The sequence below is a fragment of the Cucurbita maxima genome, unplaced genomic scaffold (genome assembly GCF_002738345.1).
Source record: "Cucurbita maxima cultivar Rimu unplaced genomic scaffold, Cmax_1.0 Cma_Scf00035, whole genome shotgun sequence".
Lineage (NCBI taxonomy): Eukaryota > Viridiplantae > Streptophyta > Magnoliopsida > Cucurbitales > Cucurbitaceae > Cucurbita > Cucurbita maxima.
Genome location: NW_019272051.1, coordinates 800,919 through 812,625, shown reverse-complemented (window position 1 = coordinate 812,625; position 11,707 = coordinate 800,919). Strand labels below are relative to the sequence as shown.

The 11,707-nt window shown below is 34.1% G+C and overlaps 1 protein-coding gene across 1 annotated transcript; it reads right to left on the bottom strand.

Moving 5' to 3' along the window:
* Positions 1-2,325: 2,325 nt before the first annotated feature.
* LOC111467882 (calmodulin-binding protein 60 B-like) lies at positions 2,326-5,127 on the bottom strand. Its single transcript, XM_023112971.1, has 8 exons — positions 4,822-5,127; positions 4,633-4,714; positions 4,483-4,544; positions 3,384-3,889; positions 3,152-3,315; positions 2,951-3,040; positions 2,729-2,870; positions 2,326-2,643 (listed from the first exon to the last, which is right to left on the bottom strand). The coding sequence occupies exons 1-8, from the start codon at positions 4,905-4,907 to the stop codon at positions 2,543-2,545; spliced, it is 1,233 nt and encodes a 410-aa protein (XP_022968739.1). The 5' UTR covers positions 4,908-5,127; the 3' UTR covers positions 2,326-2,542.
* Between the last annotated feature and the right edge of the window lie 6,580 nt (positions 5,128-11,707).

The following is an 11,707-nucleotide window of genomic DNA, read 5'->3' as shown; positions in this document are numbered from 1 at the left end:
TTTTTTTTTTTTTTTTTTTTTTTTTTTTTTTTTTTTTTTTTTTTTTTTTTTTTTTTTTTTTTTTTTTTTTTTTTTTTTTTTTTTGTGAATAATTATAGATTGATTTGTGTTTGTGTGTAAACTTTTAATATATTTTATCTAATATTGTATTGGTATAATTTAAAAAAAAAAAATTGACAACCGAACCCGAAAATAGAGGGTTGGGTTGGGTTACTAATTCAACCAACCTGAACTTTTGGGTTGGGTAAAAAAAATCCTCAAACTCAACCCAACTCGGACCATGTACACCCCTACTTGTCATCATATTATAATGCATCATCATCCCAACATATCATAGCATCATAGTACATCATATCATCATAACATCATAACATCGTAGTATCATTCTAATGCATCATAGTACATCATATCATCATAACATCGTAGTATCATTCTAATGCATCATAGTACATCATATCATCATAACATCATAACATTGTAGTATCATTCTAATGCATCATAGTACATCATATCATCATAACATCATAACATCGTAGTATCATTCTAATGCATCATAGTACCATATCAAATTACAACACCATAACATCATCATAATATCACATGAACATACATAATATGTGGAAGGGCCACTGAACACGTGTTATTATACATAAGACAAATCTTCTGACTGAGTCGATAGTAGGATCACTTACTTGGTTGGCCGTAGTCAAGGTTCTATTTTATTTTCGAGATTGGTTTGATTCATTCCTCAAAGTTTGTATCAACTTAGGTGGAGGTACTTCACTATATTATAATTATCCATTTAATTCTTTTAACAAACCACCTAAATTTAATAGTCGAAACTTATAGTGACCTTAATTGTCTTAAATAAGGTCAATCAGCTTTGAGAGGGTCCAAAGCGTAGGGAACGATGTCCAAATTCGAGTCTTGAGCCGAATACGCCAATTTTGAGTCGTGGAGTCCTTGAGTCGCGCCGAAGTCAAACCAAACCAAACGAGTCGAATAGTTAACACGCGTCACACACGTAATAAGGGCTGGAGCGCGCACAGGTTGTTGAGTGGGGTCGAGTTGAGCTCTCGAGTTTGCACGGGTCATGACTTGGGCTTCGTATGTCTAGGCCGTTTTCTGTCTTCATGGTTGGGCCGAGCTTCGTGTATATATATATATATTCATTAGGTATGTACAAATTAACTATTGAATAGCTCTACTTATCCAATTTTTAACTTTAATTAAATAAATAGTCCCTACCAAACCCTATTTATCTTGGAAATAGTGACAATTACATTGTCACGTGATTAGCATAATCATAATTTAGTTAAAAGTATATAATTAATCCCTCAAATTATAATTTTTTACAACTCCCCAAAGTTTTTCGAAATAGGAAAAGAGAGAAAATAAAAAAGTAATTTATTTAAAAATATTATTATTTATAATTAATTTTACAGACAAGAAATATTATATTTAAGGTTCGACAGAACACAGTCCCATGTTTATTTGTTTTTTTTTTTTTGTTATATTTAATAAAAACTAAATCCTTGGACCAAATATTTAATATTTAATTTCAGAACTCTTTTTTAAAATTTTAAAACCACCCATACTATTTTCCTTATAATTACTATATTATCTATTATTTTAAAAAATCGTACCATTATAAAAAAAATGGTACTATCAGTATATGGACAAAAACTGTCTACGGATGCTTTATAAATTATCTGCAAACGTTTTAATGTTATTTTGGAAAGTTCATGAGTATTTTTCAAATGTGGTATTAACGGTAAATGTTTTTTTTTTTTTTTTGTTAAAGTTCGAAGGTATTTTTGAAACACTCTTAAAAGTTAAAAATGTATTTTTTTTTAATAAAGTTGACAGTATTTTTTAAATAAAGTATGAACGGTCTCTAACCAAAACTAACTGTAAGGGTATTTTTGAACTTTCTTTGAAAATTTAATGATATTTTTTAGACTTTTTTGAAAGTTGAAGGGCATTATTGCAACTTTTGAAAGTTTATGGAAATTTTTTAGACAAACTGCAACAACGTTTAAGGGTATTTTTATTAATTTAGCTTTAAAATATCCCTGAACGTTGTACTTTTCTCAAAAATACCCTTGAATTTTTCAAAGTTTAATGGTATTTTTTCATACTTTTTTTTGAAAGTTGAAAGGGCATTATTGACATTTTTTTTAAAGTTTATGAGAATTTTGTACACAAACGCAACGTTCATTCTTGTAGACAAGCTATTATAATAATAATAAAATAATAAATAAATAAAAAGATATCCACAAATAAATGAACCAAAATCATTGCCTGAATTATAGTCAGAATTTAAGGATGCAAATGTCTGAATCAGAGAGAAAATAAGTAACAGACAACTAATTAAAACAAACCATCCCTACCAAATGTTTTACACATACCAGAGGTATATGTCGAATAAGGTAAAGTCTATATCAAATCTGAAGGAAAGAGTCTAACTTAAGTTATTGTTGCATAGAACGGTAAAAGATAGTGATTCGTAAGAATCGTTTGAGTTTGGATACTCACTTTGTCAAATGTCTTTGATCGTATTGGGTGTGAGTGCTTGCATAGTTGTGGCTGTAGCTGGGTCATATGAAGCTGGAGCTTCACAAGGAAGCAATGGCGGTAAACCTGTGATTCAAATCATATTAGTTTTAACAAGCATTTAACAACGATCCTATACTTTAAAAATGTTTAATATGTTGATTCATCGTACCATCAGCAAGCCCATATCCAAAGTTTTCTGAAAAGTAGTTTTCCGGGCTCTCATACCAATTATCCAAATTGTTTTGCCCAAAAGTATCAACACTTTCGTTGAAAGCTTGATCTCCCATGACATTATTTGTCGAAAAATTTACCTGTTTTCATACAACATCGACTTAGATTAAAGCTCACTTTTTCAACGTACAGATATGAAAGTTTAAAGAGAGTGTGTAACCTCCAAGGATGGATCGGGATAACTCAGACACTCAAAAGCATTTTGAACCATCATTGTCCATGTCTTCTTTGGAACTTTGTTACCAAGCAGCTGCACAAATTGTTATTTTGTTGGTTTTGATTCTAGCTCGAAGCACACCAAAATAAATTACCGAAATAAAAGAAATAAGAAGAGGGTTTTATTTTGATTTTGTTGGTCTACCTTTTGTAGAGTGGCCGGACCTATTTCGTCGTATTTCAGCACGAAGTCGCCCACAGTATTGATGTCATGCAATGATAAGTTTTTGTGATATGCGCCATCTTTTCCTATCCCTTCGAGTCGCCAAACTTCATCTTCTATGCTCGGAGGATGATGCTTCTTGTTCACTGAAATCATATAAAGAAGAAGAATCATTCATTCAACAGTGCAAAACTATTAAATAGACAGAGCTTACCTTCTCCACGGTGATCCAAGACCCTAAAACGTTGAGACACCGCAGCCCCAATAGTTGGAAACATGGCTAGAATGTTTTCATCGACAATGTTCGCTCCCAAACGAAACTTCTTGGATTTCATCCAACTCGAGTTGTCGGTGATAGACACACACTTGATGGAAGCAAAGCCATTCTCGAGGTTGAGTTTGATATCACTCCCAACCAGTAAAGGCCTTTTCCCTTCTCTTGAGGACAAAATGTTTCGATTGAATTCACTCAAACTAGGGTTAGTTTCATCATAGCCTCCATCGAGAAGGACGAGCCCAACCGGGGCCGATGACAGAGGACCCGTGCGGACTATGGCATTGGTTGTGGCATCATAAATTGCAACTCCCACAGCCTCACCGTTTTCTGCTTGGATTTCATTGTTGGTGAAGATAGTGGAGGCTGGTTGGATGCAGAAAACTAGCTTGAACTTCTCAACCCCTCCTCCAATAATTGCTACTTCTCCAGCCTCTCTCCTTCCTCTATATGATGAAACCAAACCATAGTTTAAAAGACAACATTTATGGTTAATAATACGAATATGTAACATGATGTCGTGTGCGACTAAAATGTGAGTCAATAAGCTGTACTTGCTCAAGCCCGAACATTAAACATCAGGGATGTGACCGTCATGCGTTAAGAAATCAGGAATTGTGGAACATTTATAGGAACAGAGTTATACGTCTTACCACAACTACCTTAGTACAAGGAAAATATCTTCTCAAATTATAGTAGTTAGGGTGTTATTCATTTCATTTCTTTCTGGTTGGATGATTTGTTTCAAAGTGCTTCCAACCTAAATTGTTATAAATTTGAAAATAAAATAACTATATATATTTTTTTTCTTAAAAGAATTAGTTAACCAACCAAGTGTGTGTTTTATTTAACTAACACAAAATGACAGTAAAGAGATGATGAGAAAACAAACACAATTATGGCATACAGAACCCTAAAAACAAAATTCTTATAAAATTGTATCCAAACATCACAGGCTAAATCGTTAATTTCAAGAAATGGAAATACAATCGAATGGAAAAGTATAAGAACGAAAATGAAAAGAGATTAAAATACGAACCTTAGGAATTCCAAAAAAGGAGGAACATGAGTTTGAAGTGCATTCTCCACTTCCTTGTGTATCTTAAAAACACCGAAGGGATGTCATAAATTAGCTTCGAATTCAAGTTTGGATGTCATAAAAATAAAAAATAAAAAAGAAATAAAATACCCAGTTGGTCAAGTGAGGTTGAAATCGAGACAAAAATTCAACCATGGAAAGATCACCTTCCGCTGCAGATCCAGCTCCAATACTATGAACAAAAAAGAATCCCACAACCTAGAAAATTACAAAAAAAAAACCAGAAAAACCTAGAAAACCCAGAATAAACATAAAAATTGAGAGAGAGGGAGAGCGAACCCAGATGAGGAAGAAGGGCGAGTTCTCTTGGGGTTAGGGATATCATCATCGTTGGGAGGCATCTTGCTCTTGCCTTTGACATCCATTTTGATATCTATGCCTCTCCAAACTGATACTCACTCCCCCAACAGATCACACCCAGAAATCTTTGAAGGAGTGATGTGGTGAAAGAAGGATTGATTTATGAACTCAACCTCTTCCATGTCAGAGAGAGAGAGAGAGAGAGAGAGAGTGAGAGAGAGAGAGAGGGCTTCGTCTAGAGAGAGTTAGAGAGACACAGTGGAAGCTTAGAAACTGTTGAGAAATTTTCAGACAACTTCCACACCATCAACAACGCGTCTGCCTTGGTCTTCTCTTTTCGGCTACCGGCTAACCTATGCCACCCCCATTCAAATTACTTTTTTTCAATTAAATTAATAAAATCATTCTAATTTTTTTAAACTTATTTCAAAAATAATAACAAATATTTCAAAATAGCACTAACCCTATTTAATTTTATAGAAAAAGAAAAAAAAAATATTCTTATTTGTCCATCGATACAAACTTAAAACTGCTCCCTGAAATAATTTAATTTTACCGGAAGAGTTCCTCGATTATAAATTACCATTCTACTTAAATTATTAGCATGCCACAACCCTATATATCATTCACATACTATCCTAGTAACATGCCTTCATACTTTCCTCATCATTATCTTCATTTACAGTTGTGTCTCAAAAAACTCCATCATAATGCACGTATATGCACATCATCTTAATATGAAATACCATCATTTTAAGCTATATCATCATCATACATCTTCCAACATCCGGGTTTAAATGTGTTTTTGATGTTTTTTTTTTAAATTTATGGACATTAATGAAATTTTTAAAAACTCGAAGGTATTTTTGAAACACTTTTAAAGGGTATTTTTAAAAATAAATTATTAACTATTTCTAAGAGTATTTTTTATATTTTTTATATATTATTAAAACTTTGAAATAGAGGGAAAAGTTTATGCTTATTTTTATTAATTTAGCCTTATTTTATGTTTGCTCGCCAAAATTTGATAATTAATATTTAGTCCACCTTGATTTTTAATATATGGAAATTAGACTTTGTCGATATGTATTTTTTTATTTTAAAATTATGAATATATTTTAAAATTTTATAGTCAATTAAAAATTAAATTCAAATCTTGAACATGGCAAATATGTTATTTTCTAAATTTGAGAGTTTTTTTTATATCTCAAAATCAATAAGATATAAATAATATAAAGGAAAGAATTCAATATGTTTTCAAAACTATTAGATCCAACATTCCTACCTTATAATATTTATTTTTTTAACTTTATTTTGTTGGTCCCACATAAAACCTAAGGCATACTTTCTCCCCAAGTTTGTATATCTACCTTAGAGGCATTGGATATATACATACATATATATGTATATATATATAGGAGTTGGATATGTTAGCTATACTATGTAGAGATGTCTATGGGATGGATCCTTGCTCTAATTTTCTCTAGGAGAAGGAGCTTGACCGAATGATAGTTTAGAGGTAAAGGTGTAGTAGGGATCTCAGTATCTTTGGTTTCATATGAAGAAGTATAATAAGTCAATTTAGAATCTTGCCCCAAGTTTTGTATATTTATTCCGAGTTTATTAGCTCTTTTGCCTATTTTGTGTGATCGGCATCCTTGCTCTAATTTTCTGTACTGTTTTGTTGGTGATGTGGACTAGCTTGAGTCCTACTAGTTCTCGTTCTCCTATATTGTCCCAGCACAATGGGGATCTATACTGTTTTCCATATAACGTTTCAAACAGTGTCATCTCGATTGTTGCTTGGAAACTGTTGTTGTATGAGAATTCCATTAAGTGTAGTTTAGTGTCCCAACTCCTTGTGAAATCCATAACACATGCCCGAAGCATGTCTTCTAGGATTTTGTTTAACCGTTCTGTTTGACCATCAGTTTGTGGGTGGAAGGCAGTGCTAAAGTCGAGGCGGGGACCAACGCTTTTTAGAGTCCGCGCCAAAAGGCCGATGTAAAGCGCGGGTCCCGATCCGACACTATTGATATTGGGACTCCATACAACCTCACAATTTCTTTCACATACAATTGAGCCGACATGTCTACTGTATACATTGCTTTACCCGATAGGAAGAGTGCCGAGTTTGTCAGTCAATCGACAATTACCCAAATTACCGTGTAATACTTTAGTGTTTTGGGTAAGTCTACTATGAAATCCATAGCAATTTTTCCCATTTTCATTCTAGTATGCTTAGAGGTTGTAGGAGTCCAGCTATTTTCTACCTAGGGACTTTTACTTGTTGACACATGAGACATTTACTCACATATTCTATAATATCCTTTGTATTCTACAATATCCTTTTTCCTACTCTGCCACAGAAGTATTGTTTCAGGTCTTGGTACATTTTCGTACCACTTGGATGTATCGAGAATGGTGAGTTGTGTGCTTCAGTAGGATTTAGTTTTTTATTTCACTAACAGTTGGGACACATAAACGTCCTTGACAGACTAGTTCGTCGTTTGTTGACTTAGAAAAACTGTCAACTGGTCTAGGATTTTGTTTAGGCTAGGGTCCTCACGTTGTCTAAGCATGGGACGCACTATAAGTCAGACTATTTGGACTATAACCTCCTTAGTTACTACCGCTATGTCAGCTCATTTAAAGTCAGCTCGCACTCGGGGCTCCTTTGTGATGAGGGCTGACGAGTGTACTGTTTTTCGACTTAGCGTGTCTGCGACTATGTTTGCTTTTCCAGGGTGGATATCTATGTCGTATTCTTTTACCAACTCTAGCCATTTACATTGTCTCATGTTTAATTCTTTTTGTGTGAAGAAGTATCTTAGACTTTTATGATCCAGTGTAAATTTGGGTCTTTTTGCCATACAGGTAATGTTGCTAAATTTTTAATGCAAACTCCACCACTGCCAACTCCAAATCGTGTGTAGGATAGTTTTTCTCGTAGTCTCTTAATTAGCGTGACGCGTACGCAACAACCCTACCCTGTTGCATCAGTACGCAACCTAGCCCCTTTTTGGATGCATCACTGTAAATCACGTATCCCGCATAGCTTTCTAGGACCGTGGGGCAGACACTAATATTGTTAAGCTCTAGGACTCTCAGCAATAGGGCTTGACACTAATATTGTTTTAGATCTTGAAAGCTGGCCTCACGAGTATTCTCCCATACTAAAGGTAACACTCAGGTGGGAGTGTTTTGATTCCGTTGCCATTTTTTTTTCTATTTTTAGGATATATTGTTATTTAAATATGTAATTAAATGGCAAACAGATATCTGGTTTTTCTGTTAATTTTCTCCCAACAATTTTTTATGTTTTTTCCTCCATCAACTATTTCCTCACGCTCAGTCAAAGATAACATTGTAGTGCAGTCTTGGACAAACCTTTCGATAGTAACTTGCCAATTCCAAGAAACTTTATGTTGGTGGTATCTGTTAGATAAAACCTGAGATTTTCCTTACTTAAATTACACGTTTACATTTGACAAACACGTCGAATGGATTACCAAAGTTTTAGATGGCAATTTTGTAGGAAATGACACAGATTTAGTTGGCTCCATTTCTAGGATAAGTTAGATATTTAAATAGGTAAATCTGTTTAGAAGAAATCAACACCTCAGCAAAAGTCTTCAAAGCCATCGGTGGTATATCATTTCGGAGGAGCTAATCTTATCAATAGTCAAGTTGAATAACTCAAGTGGTTAGAGCATCGACCTAACAATGCATAGATCTCAAGTTCGAGTAGAAGAAAATGCACATCGTGGGATCCATCTTGAGTAGGCTTGCTCTCACTCCTCCACACGTTCTCCGAGCTTGATTTGGGGATTTGCGGGACGGTGAGAGGCCAAAGGATAATATTACTACAAACTCGTAGGGGCCATATCTGGTCTCGCTCTACAGACGTGCCACGTGGCACAACCAAAGGGCAATGCGTGGGTCAGCAGGTACGGGCTTGATCTAAAAAATACTGTCCAATAGAGTCTTTGAATAACAAAGAAGTATTTCTTCGTTGCTTTTATAAAAATGATATAAATTAGGTTAGCATGAAAAAGAATTTAAAAATCTAAGGCAAGAATTTAGCTTTTTAATTAAATTAGAGGTAAGTTTTTGTTTATGAGCGATAGAACAAAAAGGTAAGCTTTAAAAGTTCTATCCATCCATCTCTAACTCAAAAAGCAACCAACTCATATAATAATCAAAAGTAGCTTGATTTTACTATTTCAAAGTTGAATCAATTAAACTAATTGATTATGAAAGTGCAAAATTCAAAGATCAAAGACCATGTGGGAAGGGTGTTCAAACATGATCCTTGGACCCACTCATTCATAATTTTATAAACAAAAAGAAAAAGATAGGTTGACTAAATAAAAAAACGTCTTCCACGTGTCTTTACCCAGTCTTAGCTCTTAAAAAGTTCATCTTTTGGTTCCAAACTCTAAAATCGAATTCTTTTCACGTTCTTTGAAGAAAGAAATACAAGAACTCGTAAAGAAATTCAGGAGGGATTCATGATGAACCTTATAAAAGATGTAGTCGTAGGTGAAGCTCTATTGAACATCCAGTATGCTCTAGTGAAGAAGAGTTAACTTAGATAAGAGTTGGACGAATAGATGCCTGTATGAAGAGAGACTCGAGAGACTCGAGTGTGTTTAAAAGGAGGGTTGCTAGAAATGCAGCTTTAAGTCTCCCATTTTCTTGGATAAGCTGGAAGTGGAAAAGTTTGTCTTTGTAGCTGCCAATTTGGAGCAGTTGGAGGCCAAATGTGGTGTGGGCTATAACGAGTGAAGTGAGGTCTTCCATTTGGTACCCACAATTGGAATTAAAAGTCCTTCAAACGCTACAATCAAGCCTTTGTTTTATGGATTTTTAGAGGGCTAGAATAAAATTCGTCCATTAAGGATATACCATTAGGTTCATGGGAGGAAGAGGAAAAATTTTCCTACAGACATCGAAGGAAGTTGAGCTCTCTAACCCTCTAAAATCGAGTAAATTATGAAATTGACCCAAAATGAAATCGGTTGTATATAAAAATTTAAAGTATGACCTAATATCATAAAATATGGATGCACAATAAATCTGAAGTTCATAAAAGCCTGCTTAGAGCATAAACCGTTGATAGGGGTAAAAAAAATGACAAAAATCCTCCTACAATGCCTACTATGTTGATTTTATGGTCTTAATGAATTTTCGAATGATCCAAAACTTTACATGATACCTACTTATAATGTTATGAATGAATTATGCATGATTTTATGATGGATTGACATGGTTATGACATGTATGCTTGAAATAGGGTGATAAGGAATCACTACAAGGGGAGTAAGATTCGGATTACTTTGTTGATCGAATATCTCACGGCAAGAACACTTGTTTGAGATTTGAATCACTCCACAAGTAAAATCGATCATGTCTAGCTTGAATGATTCTTGTTGATAAAATATCTCAAGGCAATAACACTTCTTTGAGATTCGAATCACTCCACAAGCAAAATTGATCATGTCGAGCTTGAATGATTCTATATGCAACCTAAGCTATATAGAATTACAAAGAAACTTAGTCATTGGCGAAAGAAAAACACAAATGCTCTTTTTACTATATTTTCCAAGTCTCTCTTCCAAAAATAACATACATGTCATTTCTCAAAATAAAAACTATTAACATTCGATGAGGGTTTCCAATGTAACTTTCCTAGTTTGTGACCATAATGAATATACTTTATGGCCATAATTAGCCACTACCTAAATAAGTCTTAAAATGCAATAAAGAAACACCAACTAAATTACTCTAAATTATGATCCACCCGAAATTTGTAACAAATGAAAATTATGATCCACCCAAAATTTGTAACAATAAAGCTTCATTCTTCTCGAATGTGACATGAATTGAAATATATTTTAATAATTTTAACAACATTTTTTTCGCATCTTCATTGAAGTATATTGTATAATTAATGTCTCTTGATTCATATCATAGGGATTTATGAACCTTAAAGAATGTCGTATGCTTAAGCTTAAACCTCTTCTGACAAACCCTGGCAACCAGAACCATGAACCTATGAATTTATGACTTCTGCTCTCGGGTTAGTACCAAATAGAATGAACCTCATATATGACAGCATTATTAGCTGCATGCCACTCTACCCATACTTGTCTTGTGACATAAATCACCCTAGACCCCATTTGTATGGTATATCATGACCTCAGATTTTTCAGATACTCTAATTTGTCGGATATTTGATTGAGATTATGTGACAAGGGACATAGAAGAATGTCTGAGCCATTATAGACCCACTAGATTCTGAATCTTGGTCCAAATCCCAAAATATATTTTTCATCGCGTTCATGCTATCGACCATGTGATATAGTAGGTCTTCAAGGGAGTGTTTTAGGGTTAGAACTCCTCTGATGTATTTTGTATGGAATGGAAATGGACCGCCCATTGAAATATACTCTCTCTAAACTTGTTTTATGACAAGGGACCATATAAATACATAGATCAGACAACAAGTTGACCAAGGACTCAAAACTCAGAACTTAGAATGTCATGACCAAAGTCCTCAGAACATAATTTTATTTATACCTTATGATCAACTTTAGAGTATGGTACTTTAACCTCAACCATGGATACGATTTAGAATCTACAAGTAGGTTGCTTATTAGTATTTTATACTCACTCCCATTTTTACATTGATAGTGGTCTGAAGTAGGTGCTCTAGAGATATAGCCTAGGCCCGAGAGCCTCTGTCGATTTTGTGTCTTTTTGTTCCAGTCGAGTCTTTGTGCACTGTTTTCATTGGTTGTAAATAAACTTAATATTGTATTTTGGTATAATGTAAACTTACCGTATTTTTCTTCCTTTC